The sequence below is a fragment of the Thermobia domestica genome, chromosome 2 (genome assembly GCF_964235325.1).
Source record: "Thermobia domestica chromosome 2, izTheDome1.hap1.1, whole genome shotgun sequence".
Lineage (NCBI taxonomy): Eukaryota > Metazoa > Arthropoda > Insecta > Zygentoma > Lepismatidae > Thermobia > Thermobia domestica.
In genome coordinates this window covers 281,152,253-281,178,387 of record NC_137455.1, presented here as the reverse complement: position 1 = coordinate 281,178,387, position 26,135 = coordinate 281,152,253, and the positions used below count along the sequence as shown (strand labels likewise).

The following is a 26,135-nucleotide window of genomic DNA, read 5'->3' as shown; positions in this document are numbered from 1 at the left end:
TCACAAGGAAAAAATTAAATGAAATCTTTAGTTTTACGTCCCACGATTATGCCGGTTAGGCTAAAGGAGACGGCGATGATGAGAGATGAGTGAAAAGGTGGAATGAAGAAAGTGGGAGGAAACGGGAGAGCCCCGAGAAAACACACGAGCACGGTGTTTGTCCACCACAAAGTCCACACGGCGCGAGCTGGGATCGAACCAGGGACCCTAAGCACCGGAGGTGAACCTTCTACCACTGAGCCACCGCGTCCCCCAACGCTCACAAGGCAACATTTCTAACATTGTCCCGTACCAATTATAATATCCTTTGCCATTTCTCTCTTTATTCTATATCTTAATTTTTGGTTCATAGCTCTATATATATATATATATAGGGTGTTTGAGATAAAACGTTTAGTGCTTATAAATCCGAAACGGCTGAGAACAAAGAGATGAAACAAAAACTGAGATAGGAAAATGTCATAGGGCGCATCACATGGTGTTGTTGTGGTGACTCTAGGGCCCTGCTTCAAGGGGCCCCAGGGGCCAAATTCAAATTTTCAAATGGGAACACGTACTGAATCATACCTCATTCAATAGTACTTGAAAAACGAAAAAACTTTTGTAGGAAACAATTTTCTATTTGGGCCACCGTTTTCAAAATGGCCGCAAAAAGTGGGTCCTGTATCAGATAAAACGTCTAGTGCTTATAGGCCTAAATCAGAAACGGCTGAGAATAGAGAGATGAAACAAAAACTGAGATAGAAGCGATGATAAAGCATATCAAGCGGTGTCGTTGTGGTGACCCTCAGGAAACTCCGTGAAGGGGACCCAGGTGCCAACTTCAAACTGATACAGGACTTTTTGCGGCCATTTTGAAACCGGTGCCCCAAATCGTAAATTGTTTCCTACAAAAGTTGTTTCGTATTTCAAGGACTATTGAATGAGGTATGATTCAATACATGTTCCCATTTGAAAATTTGAAGTTGGCCCCTGGGCTCCCTTGAAGGAGGGCCCTGTGGGTCACCACGACAACACCATGTCACGTACTCTATGACATTTTCCTATATCGGTTTTTGTTTCATCTTTTTATTCTCAGCCCTTTCGGATTTATAAGCACTGGACGTTTTATCTGATATAGGACCCACTTTTTGTGGCCATTTAAAAACGATGGCCCAAATCGAAAATTGTTTCCTACAAAAGTTGTTTCGTTTTTCAAGTACTATTGAATGAGGTATGATTCAATACATGTTCCTATATAAAAATTTGAAGTTGGCCCCTGGGCCTCCTTGAAGGAGGACCCTGGGAGTCACCACAACACCACCATGTAAGCAATCTCAGTTTTTCAGTTTTTGTTTCATCTTTTTATTTTCAGCCGTTTCGGATTTATAAGCACTGGACGTTTTATCTGAAACACCCTATATATATATATATATATATATATATATATATATATATATATATATATATATATATATATATATATATATATATATATATATATATATATATATACATGGTGGTAAGAAACTATTTGAACAAACTTCGGAAGCGGATTCCCGACACCGAGACCAGCAAAAAAGTCCTCTAAAAAGTTGGTCAGTGAGGGATAGTTTCGGCGATATAAGGTATAGAAAGCGTGGAAAAACGAACTTCACAAGGTTGTAATTCAAAAACAACTCAACGTAGAGAGTGTGGTTTAGAACATGAGACTCGAAATCATACCTGCTCGATTAAAAAATGTATGTTTTACACCTCCGCAAGTTGTCTGCGAGGGATTCCTCAAAGGAACGTAGGGATTAAAGGGAATCTCACTGACCAAAGTTTCACAGGACTTTTTTGCCGGTTTTGGTGTCGCAAATCAGTTCCCGAAGTTTGTTTAAATAGTTTCTTACCACCCTGTATATATATATTACGAATCCTAAATACATGTAAGCCTATTTTTCTTGTTTCAAACACTGTTTTTACATTCACAAATGATACATACCGTATGCCCAGCCGACGCCCAAAATCATATGCATTACCTAAAATCTTTATGAAAAAATGAATAACTTGTATCAAAATTCAAGTAGGCTCACAATATCTAACTTTGTAGACTGATAGTTCCTTCGTAGCTACTTGGTTAGCGTACGCACTTTCGGCGCAGCAGACCTAGGTTCGACTTCCGATGGCACCTCATATGGTTCGGATTCCTCGTTAAGCTGTATGTCCATGTCTCATGTAATCTCGGTGTTGAAAGAGAAGCTACACTCCGATCCAATCAATCAACCAAATTGTTTGTGGAGATGGTAAAGTGTAATTTGTCGTACTGACATTTTTTCTCAAAGTTCAAATTTTAAATATGCAGGAAAGAACTGTCTCCAACATTCATGACACCCCACTAGGTACTTCTTTTTGCAATCAATTGCTATTGACCAAGAAACTAAATCATTCAAACTATCCAGTTACGGAAATTAAAATCAATGATTTTCATAACCACCAAATCTACGTTATTATTAGCCTTTTGTTTTTAAGCTAAGTAGGTCTGTTGTGCTCAATGATAAGGTAATTAACATAAGTTGTAAATTCGGAAGTGTACTTCGCCCTCGGTTGAACTCAAGAACATGTTCATAACATCAAGTGGAATATGAAATGAAATGAAATCGAAGTTTTACGTACCACTGTTACGCCGGTCAGGCTAAAGCAGACGGTGATGTTGAGAAATGAAAGAAATGGTGGAATGAAGAAAGTGGGAGGAAACGGGAGAACTCACGGACACGGTGTTTGTCCACAACAAAGTTAACTTGGCGCGAGCTGGGATCAAACCATGGACCCCATGCTCCAAAGGTGAACGCTCTACCTCTGAGCCACCGCGGCCTCCATCAAGTGGAATAGTATGAGCTTCCTAATATCACATACAAAATATATATTCACCACTTTCGTACAGATTTATATCACCTGTGCAGACACTTAATAACCGTAATATTTTTTTTTCAGTGTTGAAACAGTCGTGTTAGCATAGCGACCTAACCAAAGTTAGTTTAATTTAGCTTCAAACTAAGTTTTTACACTTACATGATAATAATTAGATTTACGTTGCCTACATAAGCTAGTCTAATCGAACCTACACCAATCTATCTCAGTTCAATTGAGTTTAAGAATCTTCAACAAAATTAGGCTAAGGTCAATTTGACTATTCTCAAAACAATCGTATATTAAACAAACATCTATTCTGCTGTAAATCATTATAACTGAAAATATAGTCCACTTCTGTATCTGCGGTTTCCTATTCTTCTATATATTATTATCTGCTTATATCAGCTGTCTCCGGCATCTACATTTCCCAGTAAGTTATGAAACATGTACTCCCATTCAAGCTATTCTGATAAATGTTATTAAGTCCCTTCTAGCGTAAGCATTTTGAATGAATGCATTAGAAATCCATTTTATCTAATTTTTTTCTAAAATGTTTACTGTCATATAGGCTACTACTGGATCGAGATACGAACCCGGGCCTTCGCCATATTGTGCCGATGCAACCAGTACGTCACCGAGCCTACTTCCTGAACAGTCATACATTATATCACTCTTGAAGTTGGTCATTTCATTAAGAGTACGGGGAAGAGTAGTGGTCAGGTATGTATGCGGAATTTCGGGAAGGGCCAAAAGGTTTTGAGAGTCTAAATTCAACATATGGATACATTAATTATAATTTGTAAAAATTATCCCTAAAATTATACTAAATGTACAGAGTAGAGATTTCAAGGGATTCGAATCTCCAGAATCTACACCCTGCGTACGTCCCTAGTATTGATTAACACATCAGCACGGTACGCCGAAAGTCCGGGTGCATATCACGGTTCAGTCGTAATGCTTTTCACTCTTTGCATATCACTGGTACTTCAAAAATTAATGTAACAGAACCGGCTATTTCCTCTATTATCCTGTCCTGTATCTCTATAGGAATGATAGGAGCAAGAACACAAAGTCTTTAATAAAACAGTCTCATTTTATATAATTTATTTTATTTTCGCACTAGGAAATATTTGAGAAAGCACTCTATTTACGGTCATTGTACTTTTTAAAAAAAAATTTTTTTTAATGTGCAGGGGTAACTGTAGAAACGATTGGTTGGTTTGGAATTAAGGCTTAAGTTTAGAGTTGCCCCTCCAGTCGGAAGGTGTCCTTGGACTTTGCAACATACAAAAAACAGTGCTTAAAGTATTAAAAATTGTTACATTTCACTTAACTTCAGTACTCCGTGCGCTTCACAAAAATTTAAAAGGTTTTCTTCATCCGTTACATCTGTTCGCCATATTTTACAACTACCATGCTGCTGAAACCTTCCGGCAAATAGTATTAACTTCCACATATCTTTTCTCGTATTAAACGTAACTCTCCTGTCGAACTTACATTCCTAAACATCAAATTATCATTTCTTACCTCATTTCTCCTGTAAATTTTCCTGATTTTTATAAAACAACGGAGGGGTAACTTTAAACTTAACCCGGAATTAAGATGCTTTTCAGTATCGAGGCTATGCGAGACGTGGATTTACGTCTTATCGTGGTTTCCGAATTACACAAGTTCGAATCGTTCCAATTCTTTTTATGTTCAAAACTAATTAGAGTTGCGATCCATAGATTCAGAATCTTACTTTCGAACCAAATATTAAATTTAACGTCCTATGTCTATTCTTTAGACTCGTGGAGGTAGGTGATTAGTGAAAGTGACTGATTATGAAAGAATTTGTGTGACATGACAATATGGAAGGACCCCGATAAAATCCACGAACACGATGTTGTTTACCACCAACCCCCCTGCCCTGGGATCGAACGAGGGGACCTCCCTAGTACCAGAAGCAAGAGTCATTTTGCCCCACTTCCTTGCCCCGTTCCCATCCAGAAATATGTAGGCCTACATCGCTTTACCATTAGCGTCATATCTGCCTTTCTCGACGAAGTTTGATACTTCCTAACCCAAGTGGTTTCCAAGCTTCTCACAACAAAGCTCGATTATCGCCAAAAATTAGGTACTATCTATCCCCTCTGCCACAGGCTCTGATCTGTAATCATGCGCTCACACCATTCCTCTGCGAAGTACATGGAAGCACTAATAAATATGACAATAGTAGCTATAAACATGAAAATGAATGGACTATTGCTAAGTATAAAATAATGGTAATCTATTTAATGAATTCTCACAATCAAGATGAGACACGATCCTGAGTTCTACTCCTGATGAGAACTCATATATTTTCGTTGTATATCTGTTGCCTCAACAAAACAAATATGTTTATCTAGTAATAAGAGAATGTAATATTGCTTTTTGTTTACAGAAAATCTTACTCGTATTATAAAGTACTGCTCAAACGAAGATAAAGCTTCAATTACATTTCCATTCCTAACTTTTGCTTACTTACCTGGTTCTGTAATATCGCCGGACCAATGATTTTCTACAAGCCTCCAGAAAGTCATTCCAGGAACCCCTTCCACTTTCCATATCTGGAGGAACCCGTAATTCATTGACAGCACTACGCGCTTCAGCCATTTTCGTATTTTCAAAATCAGACACCTAAATCAAACAATAAAACCGTGCCAGTAATTAGCGCATGTGTACCTTTCCACAATTAGAAGAAACCTAAACAAAGCTACACTCGTGCTGCACTGTTTTGTTTACTGCGTCTGGTTTACAGCTTGTCAGCTGTTTGTCGTATTTTGAAACGCCAGAGCCATCTTGTGGGATTTTCAGAAAACTTACGCAGTGACAAAAGAAAAGCCTGGAGCAAGAAAGAAGAGTGTGGAAGAGAAATAGAAGGCTCATTTCAAGGTTATATATCTTGCATTTCAAGGCCGGTTAGGTTATTATTATTATTTATTTATTTTTTACCCAAAAAACAAAAGAAAGATCATCCAAAAAACAAAAGAAAGAGATAACCATAAGTTAAGCCCTTTTAAAATCTGGGTTTGTCCAACGCATGAATGAATTATGAATATGAAATCAACAACGAAAGTTAAGAAGTTGCAAACATTTAAAATTTTGGACTAGAATTGAAAATTGGTTGAAAAATAGTGATATAATAGACCGGGTATACTATAATGTTCGTAATCCCGTAATGAGCCCCCAGAGTTTCATAATAAGAAATGATTTTAACTTTTTCCTTAGTACGGTATAGAAAAGACAGTTAACTTTGTGATAGATAGGGATAATACACCCATACTTTCAGCGAACTTTTAATTTCTAATCTCTAATTCCTTGGCAATTCCTCAATATCATACAAGTCTAATCCCAAAAGTGAAGTGTAATAATGTTTTCATAATTACATAAACATTATTACACTTATCTGTTTTTCTACATACTTGGCATTTTAGTCGATGTATTTTTGTAGCCTGTAGCAGCTTTTGTACGCCCACGTCATAACAGCTAACCACCGTGTACGAGGAGTGATCAGAAAGTAAAGTTACAAAGCCTACAGTGAAACTTTTATATTATATTTCATCAGGCCTGTATCCATGGTTGTCTAAGGGGCCGCTCCCCTAAAATTTTCACGGTAGGCTTGCAAAGGAACTATAATATGGTGATGAACAATAAAATGGTTGGATCACCGCCCCCCCCCCCCCATAACTTCAGCCGGCCTCCCTACATTTTTGGGCTGGTTACCGGCCTGTATTTCATAGAACCAGTAGTGCTATTCAGCCGGTTCGCCAGAACCGGTTGTTAAAATATTTCGAGTTCGCAGAACCGTTGTTATGCCCAGACATAACAGTGAATTTTACCAAGTTATACCCAGGAACAGTACATTTTACTTTAACTATCTTTGTTTTTAGAAATTCTTACAGCTACAAGGTTCAACATATGATCTCAGAACAAGGTATGAGTGTTTATTTCTTAATTTCAAATGCTCAAATATCAAGAATGAGAACTGGGATCACATAAATGTAGTGGTGAGGGTTATTTATACGTGAAATGCATATATCTATATATCTACAACATTATCAACAATTACACTAGTCAACAAGATTTTGGCACAGAAATGAAAATACCTTATTCTAATAGAACTTTTCACGTAGAATTCAAATCTGCAATCAGTTTTTCTCCATCACCCTCAGCTTCCCCGTGACAGAGGGATTTTCGGGAACTTTGCCCTCAAATTTTCTCTTTTTTCTTTCTTTCTTTCTTTTTTTCTTTTTTTTTCTTTTTTTTTTTTTTTTTTACAATTTTTGTACCTGTAGCTCGGGTACTCTTAGGTATATAAACACACAAATTGTATTGTATGTTAGCTTGATTTATACTTAGTAAGCCCTCTAAGTTTCACAAGAATCGCATTATTCTTTCTAGAGAAATAAACATATATAAAATATGTTATGTGTACTGTTCATTTTACCATATTCATTAGTGCAGATAAAATCGCATATAACTTCCACGAAAATTACAATATAAGCACGGTTTATACCTCATTTGATTTGAAATAAAACATATTTTCAATGATGTATACACCGTGTCACCATTTTTTGTATGAGGGAATTTCTAGAGGGATTTTGTGGGAAATTCCCTCCAAAAAGTAGTTTATAAGATTTTTGTCTCAACTTGCTATTTGTATATAGAGATACAGAAACAGGAACTGCACTAAAACATAGTTTTATATCTACTTAATAAATAATGTTAATTTCATGTGAATCGCATTATTCTGTCTCGAGATAAACTATTGTGTCTACTTATAAGAAAGTATACTATGCAAGACTTTTACCAAACATACCCAGACAACACGTACCTGTACGGCACATGTGCACTTTCCATGCATAAGCCGTACATATGTACATGTTCATTTGTGTGGATGATGCATACATACATAACCCGTGCTTAAGCCGTACATGTGAATTTGCGTGGATGAAGCACACATACAGAACCCGGGCAAACACACATGTGCATTTGCGTGGATGAAGCACACGCACATAACCCGTGATTAAGTCGTGCATGTATACATGTGCACCTGCATGGAGGAAACACACATTTATATAACCCGTGCTTAAGCCGTTATGTGCACATGTACATTAGCGTAGATGAAACACACCCACATAACCCGTGATTAAGTCGTGCATGTGCACATGTGCACTTGCATGGATGAAACACACATTTATATAATCCGTGCATAAGCCGTGATATGCACATGTGCATTTGTGTGGATGCTGCACACGTACATAACCCGTGATTAAGAAGTGCACGTGCACATGTGCATTTCCATGGATGAAAAACATTATATAACACGCGCTTAAGCCGCTATATGCACGTGTGCATTTGTGTAGAATAGGCACACGTACATAACCAGTGATTAACAAGTGCATGTACACATGTGCACTTGCATGGATAAAGCACACACTTACATAACCCGTGGTTAAGCCGTTATGTACACATGTGCATTTGCGTAGATGAAACACACGCACATAACCCGTGATTAAGAAGTGCACGTGCACATGTGCATTAGCATGGATGAAACACACATTTATATAACCCGTGCAGAAGCCGTGATTTGCACATGTGCATTTGCGTGGATGAAGCACACGCACATAATCCGTGACTAAGTCATGTATGTGCACATGTGCAATTGCATGGATGAAGCACACATGTATATAACCCGTGCTTAAGCTGTTTCGTGCATATGTGCATTTGCGTAGAATAGACACACGCGCATAACCAGTGATTAAGAAGTGCACGTGCACATGTGCACTTGCATGGATGAAGCACACATTTATATCACCCGTACCTAAGCCGCTATGTGCACATATGCATTTGCGTAGATGAAGCACACGCACATAATCCGTGATTAAGAAGTGCACGTGCACATGTGCATTAGCATGGATGAAGCACACATTTATATATATATATATATAACCAGTGATTAAGAAGTGCACGTGCATATGTGCATTATCATGAAGCACACATTTATATAAGCCGTGCTTAAGCTTTATATGCACGTGTGCATTTGCGTAGAATAGGCACACGTACATAACCAGTCATTAACAAGTGCATGTACACATGTGCACTTGCATGTATGAAGCACACATTTATATAACCCGTGCTTAAGCCGTTATATACACATGTGCATTTGCGTAGATGAAACACACGCACATATCCCGTGATTAAGAAGTGCACGTGCACATGTGCATTTGCATGGATTTAAAACGCATTTATATAAGACGTGCTTAAGCCGTTATGTGCACATGTGCATTTGCGTGGATGAAGCACACGCACATAACCCGTGATTAAGAAGTGCATGTGCACATATGCATTCGCATGGATGAAACGCACATTTATATAACCCGTGCTAAAGCCGCTATGGGCACATGTGCGTTTGCGTAGATGAAGCACACGCACATAACCCGTGATTAAGAAGTGCACGTGCACATGTGCATTAGCATGGATGTAAAACGCATTAATATAACACGTGCGTAAGCCGTTATGTGCATAAGTGCATTTGCGTGGATGAGGCACACGTACATAACCAGTGATTAAGAAGTGCATGTGCACAAGTGCATTAGCATGGATGAAGCACACATTTATATAACACTGCTTAAGCCGCTATGTGCACATGTGCGTTTGCTTAGATGAAGCACACGCACATAACCCGTGATTAAGAAGTGCATGTGCAAATATGCATTCGCATGGATGAAACGAACATTTATATAACCCGTCCTTAAGCCGTTATATGCACATGTGCATTTGTATAGATGAGGCATACGTACATAACCCGTGATTAAGAAGTGCACGTGCACATGTGCATTATCATGGATGAAGCACAGATGTGTATATCACGTGCTTAAGCCGTTATATGCACATATGCAGTTGTGTGGATGATGCACACGCACATAACCCGTGATTGAGAAGTGCATGTGCACATGTGCATTAGCATGGATGAAACACACATTTATATAACCCGTGCATAAGCCGTGATATGCACATGTGCATTTGCGTAGATGAAGCGCACGCACATAACATGTGACTAAGTTATGTATGTGCACATGTTCACTTGCATGGATGAAGCACACATTTATATAACCCGTGTTTAAGCCGTTTCGTGCATATGTGCATTTCCGTAGAATAGGCACACGTACATAACCAGTGGTTAAGAAGTGCACGTGCACATGTGCACTAGCATGGATGAAAAACGCATTTATATAACCCGTCATTAAGCCGTTATATGCACATGTGCATTTGTGTAGATGAGGCATACGTACATAACCCGTGATTAAGAAGTGCACGTGCACATGTGCATTATCATGGATGAAGCACAGATTTGTATATCACGTGCTTAAGCCGTTATATGCACATATGCATTGTGTGGATGATGCACACGTACATAACCCGTGATTGAGAAGTGCATGTGCACATGTGCATTACCATGGATGAAACACACATTTATATAACCCGTGCATAAGCCGTGATATGCACATGTGCATTTGCGTAGATGAAGCGCACGCACATAACATGTGACTAAGTCATGTATGTGCACATGTTCACTTGCATGGATGTAGCACACATTTATATAACCCGTGTTTAAGCCGTTTCGTGCATATGTGCATTTCCGTAGAATAGGCACACGTACATAACCAGTGGTTAAGAAGTGCACGTGCACATGTGCACTAGCATGGATGAAAAACGCATTTATATAACCCGTCATTAAGCCGTTATATGCACATGTGCATTTGTGTAGATGAGGCATACGTACATAACCCGTGATTAAGAAGTGCACGTGCACATGTGCATTATCATGGATGAAGCACAGATTTGTATATCACGTGCTTAAGCCGTTATATGCACATATGCATTGTGTGGATGATGCACACGTACATAACCCGTGATTGAGAAGTGCATGTGCACATGTGCATTACCATGGATGAAACACACATTTATATAACCCGTGCATAAGCCGTGATATGCACATGTGCATTTGCGTAGATGAAGCGCACGCACATAACATGTGACTAAGTCATGTATGTGCACATGTTCACTTGCATGGATGAAGCACACATTTATATAACCCGTGTTTAAGCCGTTTCGTGCATATGTGCATTTCCGTAGAATAGGCACACGTACATAACCAGTGGTTAAGAAGTGCACGTGCACATGTGCACTAGCATGGATGAAAAACGCATTTATATAACCCGTCATTAAGCCGTTATATGCACATGTGCATTTGTGTAGATGAGGCATACGTACATAACCCGTGATTAAGAAGTGCACGTGCACATGTGCATTATCATGGATGAAGCACAGATTTGTATATCACGTGCTTAAGCCGTTATATGCACATATGCATTGTGTGGATGATGCACACGTACATAACCCGTGATTGAGAAGTGCATGTGCACATGTGCATTACCATGGATGAAACACACATTTATATAACCCGTGCATAAGCCTGATATGCACATGTGCATTTGCGTAGATGAAGCGCACGCACATAACATGTGACTAAGTCATGTATGTGCACATGTTCACTTGCATGGATGAAGCACACATTTATATAACCCGTGTTTAAGTCGTTTCGTGCATATGTGCATTTCCGTAGAATAGGCACACGTACATAACCAGTGGTTAAGAAGTGCACGTGCACATGTGCACTAGCATGGATGAAAAACGCATTTATATAACCCGTCATTAAGCCGTTATATGCACATGTGCATTTGCATAGATGAGGCACACGTACATAACCCGTGATTAAGAAGTGCACGTGCACATGTGCATTATCATGGATGAAGCTCAGATTTGTATATCTCGTGCTTAAGCCGTTATGTGCACATATGCAGTTGTGTGGATGATGCACACGCACATAACCCGTGATTAAGAAGTGCATGTGCACATGTGCATTAGCATGGATGAAGCACACATTTATATAACCTGTGCTTAAGCCGTTATGTACACATGTGCATTTGCGTGGATGCAGTACACATTTATATAACCCGTGCTTAAGCCGTTGTGTGCACATGTGCATTTGCACAGCTACTGCACATGTGTATGACACATTCGTAATACCGTGCAAGTGTATTTAGTTTCATTCTGCTAATATTTACATTAAATATGGCTATAGTATTTTTAATTGAAAGTTCAATTTTTTAAAAATTATTATATTACTCATTCTAAATAAACAATATAATGTAACCTGCATTTTTCGAAGGCTTAAGTACATTGGAATAAATATTCAATCAGATAAATCGACACGCTATAAATAGGCTCTCTCAGTAGCATAAAAAATGTGCAGTGTTCGCTTTGATGTAATAAATGACGTGAGAACCGAATAGACATGTGTCTGATTATATACATACAAAAAGATATGTAAATATAATAATCTTAATAAGATTATTATTGTTTGGAAGTAAAATATTATTTTTCTCTATTAGTTATTAATTTAATTTTTATTTCGAATCACGCATGCGCACTGGTTGGAGCTGTGTATTAGCCATGCACGGCGCGCTTATTTGTGTGGTCGGGTACGAGCTGTGGTGTGGTGGTGTTTGTCCAATGTTGTTGAAGGCGAAGAATTCAACATTATATTATAATCAGGTGAGTGATGAACTTAATTTTACTGTAATTTGTAAAATTTAATAAAGCACCCGTTTAAATAATAAAACTGGTGTTAATGTTGCCGTATACACATGCATCCTGTTCTTCTCAAGCAGTATTTATTAGTTGACATTTTATGTTTTTGGAGGGGACATTGAAGCTATAGATATACATTGAAGGCACTGTCATGATTTGCATCTCTTTAAAGAAAGATCTGCAAGAGTCATTATCACGTAGTCCTTTTAACATGAAATAAATTATGCATACATAACCATACATTTGAAAGGAGGCAGTGTTCCAACGGCAGAACCTCCGAGATAATTTACAATCAAATCAAGGTATGCTAGTATCATTACCAAATCCAGAATGGGAATTAGGGGTAATAGTTAAAATAGGGAAGGTTCTAGATTACTGGTCCCCCATATAGATTAGTAGCTGGGTAGGTTTCTTTCTGTACTAAGTTTATGCATTTAACTTATACAGTATTGCCGAGCGAGCGTTAGCGAGTGAAGGCGGGTTAGAACCCCGCAGGGCACGTTGTTTTCTGTCTTTATTACTGCTCAATGGGAAGGGACCAGTAATCAAGAACCTTGCCGTTAAAATAGAACCTGATCGTATGCATGTATTTTTCTTGAGCCATCTTTTAAGAAAGGTATAAAGGCATTACTCGAGCAAACGGTTCTATGAAATTTACACGCATTTATTGCATTTTCCGGTTTCTTTTTGCAGAACATGCACTAAATGAGGAGCTAATGCATAAACCACGAACCAACTTGTCTAGGTGGCCACTAAAAAGCACGAATGCTATCTAACCGAATCAGAGCAGGAGCGCAGCAGGAGGCCCGAGCGGATCAAAGGGGTGCGTTCGTAGGGAGCAGGCGGGTCAGCAACAAGGGCATACGCATAAACGAGGATAGTGAAAACATACATTAAATATCTGCAATAATTTTTACCTTCAAAAGCACTTATATAATAGTAGTAATTCTTAATTTCAAAATGGCATCACTGCTTTCCCGCGTACAAATGGTCTGCTGCGAGGAGAAATTCGTATGCTCTGAATTTTTACTTTTCTACACTTACCATGACGCTTGAAAAACTATAATACGACGCTCTTTATCACACGTATCGACGCTCTCTAATCGTATGCTTACATTATATCTATCGCAGTCGTCCATTGCTAACACGAACGGAACTTTCCCGCAGTTTATTTTCACCTTCTTCGCATTCTTGTATTCTTCCGCTTCAGTAAATAGTTACATGTAGAATACGTTCACTACCATTGAAAATGTATTTCAATATGATATCCACTGACAGAAATTACTTATATTTACACTCTGCTTCTTTTACGAAAAGTGTTTCACATCGTATTTTACCTATAAATTTTGAAATGAAATGAAATGAAATTTTGAGTTTTACGTCCCACGGTTATGCCGGTTAGGCTAAAGGAGACGGTGATAATGAGTAATGAATGAAATGGTGGAATGAAGAAAGTGGGAGGAAACGGGAGAACCCCGAGAAAACCCACGCCTATAAATTTTGTTTTCGGTAGAACCGCCTGCTCGAGTGAACCCATACAAGCATTTTTTTGAAGACCTTACTGCAACATGCAATATTTAAAAAGGATATCTGAATATAGATCGAATTGATTCAGGATATAGCTTAAGGGCAACTCTTTACTGTAGGTCTCACATGTAACATCTCCACTGTGACTTACTTCACAAAAGATAACTCTGCGAGGCAGGGTTGGTTTAAACCAGCTGGTTTTTCAGAAAAAAAAAATGGTTTAAACAAGAAAGAAAAAAAAATGTTTAAATCGTGTGAACTTTATGGTGACGTTTCCACATATCAAACCATCCGCATTACGTTTATCTACTTTTCACCTTTTAATCGAGGGGTCCCGTGTTCAATTCTCGGTCCATCTTTCAGGTGTAAAGCAAGTAGCAATTCGAGGTGTCTCTTTAAGCGAAAGTCTTCTCCGTGATAACGTTGGTATTTCATAAGGAATTTAAGCCTAAACATACGAAATGAAACCAAGTTATATATTTCTACTTGTTTTATAAAGAAGCCAAGGCTGCTTAAACATATTGATAGAAATTGGCAAAATTTATCAACTGCCTACGTAGCTTCCAACATCAGCTTGGATTAGGGATGGCCACATTTTTTCGAAAAATACTTTCTCGAAAAATGGATTTTTCGAAAACGAAAAACGAAAAACGAAAAATTTTTCGAAAAACGAAAAACGAAAAATTTTTCGAAAAACGAAAAACGAAAAATTTTTCGAAAAACGAAAAACGAAAAATTTTTCGAAAAACGAAAAACGAAAAATTTTTCGGAAAACGAAAAACGAAAAATTTTTCGGAAAACGAAAGACGAAAAAAATCGAAACAGAAGGAGATGGAACACGAAGGGACGAAACGAAACTGATGAGAAATTTGAAGTTGCGAAAGAGCAACATTTCCTTCCCTGCCTGGTTTGATTGAAGTTATAAACAAAAGAAAAGAAACGCATCATTACATACAGATAAGCTTTACTCCCTGACTGAAATTGAATAGTATCTTATTTCGCTGATGCGGCGTGTTTTAATCGTAATAGCTATTTGAGACTGCTTTTAGCTAGCTATCTCGTACTCGCCTTTGTTGATACGGTACGTGGTTTCGTATTCGCTGTGACTGAATATTTTGGTAACAATAAAAGATTGTTGTTTAGAGAAAGGACACGTGTCCTACGATATCAACACTTCTGATATGTTTATTGGCCTAGTGGGAGAAGCATTAGTTCGTTATGAGGAATACCCAACTGAGTTCATTATATCAGTTACCAACGCAGAGCTTGTTTCGAACTATATAACTGCAAGAAGAGATATTTTCGGGAAGTATTTACAATGGGAAAGTCGAATATATGGGAACATTTCACTCGTGAAAATGATGGTGTTTCTTCAAAATGCAATTACTGTCGAAGTATTATCCACAATCGAAATTCAACGACTGGCTTGTGGTACCATTTAAGATCACGACACGTTGGTGTTATACAGGAAACATCAAGATAGCAGTCACTGGAAGAGATTATTGAGGCCGAGGGTGATCCAGAGATGGAGCCACAAAAGAAACAGAGGTAAGTGATTGTACATTGGTGTCATTTGAATCTTCTAGCCCCCTCCCCGAGTGGGGTAGATAAGATTTATTTAGAGAATACTCGTGTTTGACACTCTTAGAGTAAAAATAAAAAAATAACGTGACACGAACACACTTAGTGGACTATTTATCTTTACACTCTTGTAACTTTTAGAATAATATAAAAAAAGTCTGAAATTTTGTTACAAACTAAGGATGCTACAGTATCACAAAGATCCACAAAGATCCAGGCCCGTGCTGGCTTACTAATGAGGGCGGTGGACAAGTCTACCAAGAGGGCGCTCATACAAACGTGATTACGTTATATATATATATATATATATATATATATATATATATATATATATATATATATATATATGTGTGTGTGTGTGTGTGTGTGTCTGTGTCTTTTGGAAGATTTAATTCCTGTCTCCAAGATAAAAAGAAAAGTATAGACCAACCTGTGTGTAGAAATGCCTCGGAGCGATGACCATCCGAAAATTTTCGGAAAAATGCAAAAACAGACATACTCCAGAACAAAATGTCGGATTGAAATTGAGCAAAAGTGAATGTCCATTATTTTTAGTCATAGATTCCATTAGTGTACAATCGGATAAAGTGCAGTGGCGGTGCAAGGGTGGCTCCCAAAGAAACTGGGGGAGCACAGTTGTCTTCAATATTGGGAGACGGGCAGATTTAAGGCTTTTTTTGGTGGCGAAGGGGCAGATGAGACTCAGATGAATCTGCTTTCTGAGGTGAACATGTATATTATATATCAGGCGATGTAGATGAAATAGTGGTAAATATCAGTATTACAAATCAGTGCCATGAACTTATTCTGAAATCTGAATACATGCATATTTGTAATTGGTATGCTTCTACTTAGACCGCATTAAATTTTAGGACACTTATTTTATAATAACTTAAATAATGACTTTCCCAAAACTATGAAGAAAGAAAATGAATTATGTATGACGCAAGAATACTATTATTTGAGAAAAATGATGATGATCTCAATAGCATTATAGGAATCGTTACAGGAATTAAATAAATAGACTAACAATAATTAAAGACGAATTTAATGTATTGAAATTGGGGGGCAGGCTCCCCATTTCCTCGGGATTTATGCCCTATCTACAGCTGATACAATTTTCCAGCATGAGGAGAGGCACATATCCTTTTCTGACACTTATTGCAATTTGTGTCCAAGTAACGGGAGCTGAATTAATACAGATTGGTGTGACGTAAATACGCCAGGATACGAAGTTCAGTTTGAAATATGAAAGAATAAGATTCTTTTTTTAAAATGAAACAAGCCAAGAGACATCAATTTCATCTCACTTTCCTTTGTAGCAGTCGGACACAAATCATCACATTTCTCCCCCAAAAACACATTTCAAATCGAATTATTGAGGGGACAGTCCCCCGTAGTTCCAAGGTTGGGGACATGTCCCCCTCATCCTCTCGGGATTTGCGCCAATGACTATATGAATTTACTATATAGAACTGATATACAGAAGGACAATTAAAACCACTTCCCTCTAACGTGGTGTTTCGCAGGGTGCTGTATGCGCGGGACGCACTGCACCCTTCACGGGTTCTTCACCCACAGTAACAGCATGTATTCATTTTATAGAACTAAGCCATACAGAAAAATAAATAAAACCGTTTATCTTTGATGTTGTTTTGCAAGGGTGCCTTGACGGGTTCTTTTCCAACGATAACAGTATGTATATTGTATAGAACTGTGCCATACAGAAGCACTAGCGGATCCAGAGGTATCGTTTGGAGGTGCGGTTCGCTTTCTGGAAGATGAGATAGCCTAAAAGTGACCAGAATTTTAATTTGCAAAAATGGGACGCCGGGGCTGGAGAGGAGGCTGGAGAGGAGGGGGGGCGTAAACCTGATTCTCAGATTATATTTTGTGACCCGATATTATTATTATTATTATTATTATTATTATTATTATTATTATTATTATTATTATTATTATTATTATTATTATTATTATTATTATTATTATTATTATTATTATGAAAGTATATTCTTTCTCTAGAGTTAAATTAAATACGAACTTCCGTTTCGGAGGCGTGGCGGTATCATAATTCACTTCACACTTAGTCACCACAATATATCAGATGCACTGTCTTGCACAGTACTTACACAAAGTACTATATTGACGATTGCATTTATATGTCACCTGTTATCTGCCACGAGCCTCTCCCATATCTCCTCTGTGTATATAAATATAGCTTCCCTTTGTTTCACTAAAGTGATCGCAAGAAAACATGAAGTTTGATATAACTATCAATTTCATTATCCAATAGAATGTCTTGACGTTCGTCGACCCCTATCCATGACATTTTTTTTTCACTGTCTCTCTGATCTGATCTTTGATCTATGGCGCTATGGAAAGAACATTTCCTGAGGGCAAGATGTTGGATTTCCGTTACGTTTCGTTTTGCTAAACTCAATATTTCACCATGATTTCAGTTTATCAACATTATTGACATTTTCTTAAGTGCGCGTTAAGATTGCAGCTACATAAGTCGTACCAAAATCTTCTGATGTATCAAAGATGAATAAAACATTTCTATGATTGGTATAGAACCCAGGATTCACGAGGAGTTGGGGAGTCATTGATAAGCCTTGACGTTATGTGTGCATGGAATAGTTCATTTCTCAAGAAAAGCTCCCAACTATACTCAATTGATGCATTTAAAGATGAATGTGTAAGGAATTCAATTTCTGGTACATTCAGGAATTTTTAACTTAAGCAGGAGAGAGCAAGAAGACAAATATAGGATACTATTACAAAAGTGTAGACCTCTATACATAGGGTATTTTGATTTGTTGCTTGAGCTTAACGTTCCATGGTAGTGACATGACGGCTAAAGGAGACGTGCACTTATTGATTGTAATGGAATCCGAACCACATTTTTCGTTGAAATGTACCCTCAACGGGAATCAAACTGGGGACTTTAAACACCGTATAGGGTATTTTGTCCGAATACTCTGCTTTTGCAGTGGTATAATTGAGTATGTAAAAAAAAAAAAAAAAAAAAAGACCAGACGAGGAAGAGGGTGTTGGAAATTGGCTCTATTAATTAATTTCTTAAAAGCAGCATTTAGAAACATGTATGCCTACAACAACAATAAAATTATATTATAGTAGCCTTTACCTAGGTGGGATTTCGCTCCCAGACCCCCAATTTGTTCGGAATACGACCCTGTACAATGTAGAAAATGCTTCTACGTGTATTGTGGCACAATATTTTGCGTTCTCCCTTCTGTGTCTTTCATATACATATAATTGAATCGAGCTAAAACGCTGTCACGAAATTCAAACACCTCGCAAGGCATTTTAGTCAACCCTCACCAATTTTTTTTTTTTTTTTTTTTTTTTTTTGCCTTTCTACTGTACGTTAAGTGGCAAAAAATGCTCAAATACATGTTTCATTATTTTAAATGAATAATCAAATTAGCAACTTTCATGTCTCTAGCCGTAAGGAATCCCGAAATATAGGCATCTTATAATAATAATAATAATAATAATAATAATAATAATAATAATAATAATAATAATAATAATAATAATAATAATAATAATAATAATAATACAAAACGCTGAAATATATATTGAATTGTTTTAAGTGAGAAGTCCATATATCTAATTCCATGTTTCTAACCTTCAAAGATTCTTAGATATTGATATCTTATTATGATAATTGCAATCCCCGCCCCCTTTTCTTTACACCTCTTTTCCCCATTTTACTGAAGTATCAAAAAATGTTGAAACGCATTATTTTAAATGAGAAATCAAAATCAAAATTTCAGTTTTCTAACCTTAAGGGATTCGGAGAGATGATCACCTTATTAAAATAATTCCCACCCCATTCCCCCTTCCTTTCTTTGAATTTCCCAAAAATCCTTCCTTAGTGATACCTTAGATCGAAAATCTTATCTACTGTCCGAATTTCAAGTTTCTAGCTTAAGCGGTTTGGCCTGTGCGAAGATCAGGACGACTTCTTTATATATGATTACAATAACAGCTTGTAGCTTGTATTATTTCCTAAGAAAAGATGAAATGCCATTAAAAGTCACAATGAATGTTTCCGTGTTGAACCCCAAAAGTCACAGTTCTTTGTTGATGTAGTAGCTAGCGGACATACCTTTGATAATTGATGCATGAGGTTCTGTGGTTTGATACAAGATAAGTGAACATAGAACGCACTGCAGTGGTTCAGATCCAACTTTAAACTCTAGTTCTCGTTCTGTAAAGCATCGCTTTTGACAAACGACATAAATACATATCAATCAATCAACCAACCGAAAAGTCTCCTTTTAGATTCAGAGAGCTATTCGGTAAGGAGCGCTGAATATTCTATATTTCTCTTTATTCAAAGTAAACGTAATTGAAGATTCGGGTTTTGAATCACACATCATTTTTTTCTAGGATATAGTTTTAAAATATACATTTTTAGTTCAAAGAGTGATCCATCTTTCCTTCTTCCTACAGCTGTTCGTTCAACGAATAAATCATTCTCGCTCGTTTGCGGCTTATGGTGACAGTCTCAAGGAACTAGGGACAGAAGTATTCACAATTCAAATATGTCTGTATTAAGTACCATACATTTTGATTAGACACTGCTAGGCTTGTCACACAGATTGGATCGGCCAGATTGAAAAGACAATATTTTTATTTCCGAAAGTAAACTGGAAGTAAAATACCTTTGGGGGAGCGGTCGCCCCCTCTGCCCCCACGTGGTCGTGGATCCACCAATATACAGAACAATAAATTAAACTTTTATCTTTGATGTTGTTTTGCAAGGGTGCCTTACGTAAAAGGCGCACTGTACTCTTCACGGTTTCTTTACCCACAGTAACAGTAAGTATTTATTGTATAGAACTGTGTCATACCGCAGAATAAATTAAACCGTTTATCTTTGATTTGGTTTCACAAGGGCGCCTTACATAAAGGGCGCATTGTACCTTTCACGGGTTCTTTACCAACAGTAATAGTATGCATTCATTGTACAGAACTATGCCATACAGAAGAATAAATAAAACCGTTTATCTTTGGTGAGGTTCCGCAAGGGCGCCTTATATAGAGGGCGCACTGTAACCTTCATGGGTTTTTTACCAACAGTAACAGTATGTATTCATTGTACAAAATTGTGCCATACAGAAGAATAAATAAAACTGTTTATTTTTGATGTAGTTCGCGAGGGCGTCTTATGTAAAGAACGCGCTGTATTCACCACCAGTTCTTTAGCAATAATAAATGTAAGAATTTATTAGATCTATATATATACAAAAGTTGTACCTTTATTTATAATGAGATGTTTGGGAGGGCGCACCGGGACATGTCCCGGTGTCCCGGTGGGAAAGCACGGGCCTTCAAAGATTCAAATGTTTTAGGTTTCTATAATAGTAATAAATAATAACTTGAACGGGGCATGCACATCCACAGCACATTAGCACATTACATACTATGATCATGATATGATTTATTTTAAATAAATAGGTACAAAGTTGTCATCATAGGTATTCTGCCATTATTGGCAAGTCACTTGCCGCAACTGAGAAGCTTCCATGCTCCTTAGTCTTCACGTAAGGGATTGAAAATTTGACTTTTTTTCCAGAAAGATTTTATTTCGATAACTGCTTGGATGAGTATCATATCCAACAACATAGAAGGTTTTCAACGGACGTAAAGATCATAATGCAGTTTACAGCAATTTGATATCTCAAACTGATCTGGAGATGTGATACACATTGGTAAAGTTTGCAACACTGGTTAAAATTATGTAATTGCAAGAATTTATTGTAATTACAAGTACCAAAATCTGTTTCTGTAATGTTATAAAAGCAAAGAGAATCAAGATACATTACGAACAATCCCCAAATACTTCATTTTTAGGAGTATCACTATCAGTATTCACGTTTTTCATATCTCCTCAACGATTTGAGATATCAAATTGCTGTAACGGCTCCGAGAAGTTTACGTCTTTTGAGAATCACCTACGTGATTAGACGTTCTGTTTATGTAAGAAATTTTTCGAAAAAAGTCTAATTTTTAATTTCTTGTATTCATTCGAAATAAGCCATGGTCATAGTATTCGACACTAAGGTATTTCGGGTTTGCATTTCACTGTCCGTCTCACTTCTATTCATAGACAGATCCAGGGGGGGAAAGGTTATTCACCTCCCTGAGTTTCACAATCACCAGTGCTGCAAAAGTCGGTGAGAGAGAAAACAGAATCTTTCACTACCTTCTTTCCTCACCGTTGAATTCGTCCTGAATCCGGCTCTGCTTTTATTAATACTATTATCAGGTTTCTAAAGTTTAGATGCTTGTCATATTGCAGCGTCCTTAATTTGCAACACTGAATAACAAATTTGTGTTGGAAGGTTTCGTTTAATATTTAGATTTGAGATATGTAATAACATGGCATAGTGGCGTTAAAAATATAACTTTATATTATGTTGGCAACACTATTAATTTGTTGGTACTGCAGAGTTTATTAGACAGAGTTCCCTTGTCGTTATTTGCATCTTACAAAATTCCAGCCATTTTTGTCAATTAGTTTCAAAATTACATGGGCGTATCAAGATAAATGGCCCATCTCAAATTTTTATACTATAAAGTGGAGAAGTTCCATATAATATAAGCCTAATTAATCATTTTTTTCTTTCTTTAAATGTAAAATCTCAAGTGATTGTTGTGTTTTCTTCTTTTAAAGAGACTCAAAATATTTTTCAAGTGAAAAGAAAACATATAAATAGAAGATCCGCAATCTAGTTTTTATTTTAAGCTCAACACCTTGCAAATGTGTTCCGATGATGATGAGGATATTGGTTTTAGTTTAGCGTCCTACTCAGCTATAGAGACGTGAACTCAGCATAACATGAGATACAAACCACTTAAGCTCCAGGCTGGAATCGAACCCGGTCTCCCGAACCGAAAATTCATACGCTAAACATATAGTCACGAGGGACCTCGAATGGGGCTGCGTAACTAAGGGAGATGCTGATGAGCAAAATAATGGATGAAATGGTGCAACGCTATGAAGTGAGGAAACGGGAGAACCCCGAGAAAACCCACAAGCACGGTGTTTGTCCACCACAAGGTCCACACGGTGCGAGCTGGGATCGAACCAGGGACCCCAAGCACCGGAGGTGAACGCTCTACCACTGAGCCACCGCGCCCCCATAGGAAATTGTTCAAGGTTATGTACATACAAAGCTCAAGCGACTGAGACATTTTCTCAGGTCAACATGTTCTCTCAAATTATGAAGTATTGACTGTATCCTATCGTCAACTTTCATATACATGGCTTTTCCGTTCTTTTGAGTAATGCTCAGCATTTCCATTCTTCTGAAAACATGATTACATATAGAATCTTCCCTCAATACTCTTCACAAGACTGGAAATGTGCAGGGGTTCTGGATAATATTTTGTTTAAGCATTTGTGTCAGTCTTCTACTGCTTTATTTGTTCGATTCCTGTGACTGCTACAATTCCAACTTTCCGGAGAAAAATTTCGATTTTCCAGCCATTGCTCCTAATCATTGAAGACTTCGACTCTTCTTCTAATCGGACAGCCTCCATGTTGATCAACAAACCATCAGAAATATACTCTACGGGTACTAGTGCCAGTGTTGGACACATCCGGACGTGACTGCGAATCTCTTTAATCTTGAGATTAGGGATGGCCACATTTTTTCGAAAACTAAAAACGAAAAACGAAATTTTATTCGAAAAACGAAAATATTTTCGAAAAACGAAAAATTTTTCGAAAAACGAAAAATTCTTCGAAAAACGAAAAACGAAAAATTTTTCGAAAAACGAAAAACGAAAAATTTTTCGAAAAACGAAAAACGAAAAATTTTTCGAAAAACGAAAAACGAAAATTTTTTCGGAAAACGAAAAACGAAAAATTTTTCGAAAAAACGAAAAACGAAAAATTTTTCGAAAAAGCGAAAAACGAAAAAACGAAAAATGAAATTTCCGAAAATCGAAAAACAGATTTTTCGAAAAAGGCCATCCCTAGCTTGGATTTCACTTTGTTTTAATTTTATTGAATATCTACATACCCAATTTTTAATTTAATACCTCAGTTTTAGCCTAGTGATTATGATATGTTGACCTTCAAATTTTACACACAAATACATTTAAATAACAGGATTTTCCCAATGGAGTTTCCCGATTTATATATATAATTCTGTATAATGTTTTTACTTGTGTAACTGTTTGTCTTTTAGTCCTTCTGAAATGACTCTTGACTAGGGATGGCCACAAAGTTCCGGTTCCAGAACCGGTTCTTAGGAACCGGTTTCAGACTTGGATCCGAAAGCCCCCAAAGACCCGTAAAGGAGCCACAAATTTCACCTTCAAAACACTGCAAAGAGGACCATGCGCTTGTGCTCTCCCCGCCCAAACTCTCTTGTGCCCCCAGAAAACAATTTTGGTCCACCAGTTTTTTTTTTGTTTTTATTTTGGTCCACCAGTGTTTTTTGTTTTTATTTTGGTCCACCAGTGAGTGTTTAGCCAAATGAGTTGGCCAATTTGCCTGTTTAACCATTAAGTTTGCCAGTTACCCAGTTAATTTAGCTAAATGAGACAAGCGGCCGCCACCTGGGTGCCTGCCTGTCGCTTCCACCATTTCATCTAGCACACTGTTCACAGCCTTCCAGCAGCTCGTGTTTAGTGTAGGGATCGTCACAAAGTTTCGGTTCCAGACCTGGATCCGAAAACCCAGTTCCAGAACCGGTTACAGACCTGGATCCGAAAAACCGGTTGTTGAACCGGATCTTCTAGAACCGGATCCGTTCAGACCCGAAAAACTGTTCCAACAGGAACCGGTTCTGGCCATCCCTACTCTTGACAATTATAGCTATTAACAAGCAAGCTTATGTAAAGATCAGTACAACGTATTTTTATCAAGAGTCCTTCGTGAGTGAGTCGGCAATCACATTTGTGACCAGTTAACCCCGGTTTCGTGTCCAAATGGACAATTTCTCTTGGATGTCTTTGAAGCTAGAACAGCTGGGGGATAGCCCAGTGCCTAGAATAGATAACTTGGTTTCAAATTTTATGCCCGAATGCAATCTCTTTGTCAAACCAAGGACCATGGGAGGGGGACCTCTCATAATTTGTACGTGAGAGATACTGGCGACCATCATTTTTGTATTGGCGAGTGAGTCTGACTTTGAAATTTTGCGCCCTGTTGTCTGTTATGCTATTGTCATTTTCTCTCTCTCTCTCTCTCTGTAATAATGCACGAAATTTGCACTTCACAAAAAAATCAAAGCTCTGTTCAGTCATGTCTTTAACCCGTTATGTAGATTCTTACAAAAAATAAAGTAGTACGAGAAAAAGCACAATCTTATCAAAAAAGAGCTGAGTTTGAATGATTTATGAGTGTTATCTAGTTAGGATATTTTTTCCTTCACTGCTATTAAATTTTTCATAGTCACTTATGAATCTTTGTAAATAGTGAATTGAAAAAATGAAATGAAATCTTTGAGTTTTACGTCCCACGGTTATGCCGGTTAGGCTAAAGGAGACGGTGATAATGAGAGATGAGTAAAATGGTGGAATGAAGAAAGTGGGAGAAAACGGGAGTACCCCGAGAAAACCCACGAGCACGGTGTTTGTCCACCACAAAGCTCACTTGGCGGGGGCTGGGATCGAACCCGGGACCCCAAGCACCAGAGGTGAACGCTCTACCACTGAGCCACCGCGCCTCCCAAATAGTGAATTGAAACTAAATTGTCCACAATAATGTAAATGGATTGTGTGTGCTAGATTTGACTTTAAAACTTGTTTTGAGAACACACAAAATTTAAATTTGAGCATATTACAAATGTGATTTGACGCGAAATAACTGTGTAGTAATATGTAAGAAAGATATGGTAAAAATTGAAGTGTTTTCTTTCATAATACTTTCATTTTCTTAAATGTGGGAAACTAGGTCGTATCTACATACTATAATTTTTCCGCTATTTTTGGAAACTAATAGGAAGTTTTTAATTATGTATACGACAAACGCCATGAGATATTTATTATTTGTCCACACGGGCCAGTTAATTTATATATATTAGTATGGCGCTAAATACGTTGTACAACTGTTAGGTGTTACACTACCGAAAACGTGAGAAAATTAACTTTAAGGATCCATGGCTCCAGTACTATGGGACCAATCGTGGTCGGGTCAAAGCGTCACATAGGAACTAGTATGTGTCCTATCCAAATATCCACGTTTCAGAATCGTGCGGCATTTGCGCATCAATTTCTGTAGAGGCAGTTGATTAGTACTTCAAATTTCCGGAGCATTTCCGAAATGCCTCTCTAAGCTTTAATGCGCAAATGCCGCACGATTCTGAAACATGGATATTTGAATAAGGCACACACTAGTTCCTAAGTGATGTTATGCAGGGCTCCCAGCTGTCCTCTTTTTCCTATTTTTTCTTATTTGTTTGGAAATGTGTGTATATTTG

The 26,135-nt window shown here is 37.6% G+C and overlaps 1 protein-coding gene across 1 annotated transcript in view; it reads right to left on the bottom strand.

Annotated features, from left to right (window-relative positions):
* LOC145678528 (carnitine O-palmitoyltransferase 1, liver isoform-like) overlaps window positions 1-5,667 on the bottom strand; it is a 284,824-nt gene extending 279,157 nt beyond the window's left edge. The window contains exon 1 of the mRNA XM_081748775.1: window positions 5,381-5,667. Coding sequence (XP_081604901.1) covers window positions 5,381-5,508 — 128 coding nt within the window. The 5' untranslated portion in view covers window positions 5,509-5,667. The remainder of the gene's footprint in view (window positions 1-5,380) is intronic.
* Window positions 5,668-26,135: the final 20,468 nt, after the last annotated feature.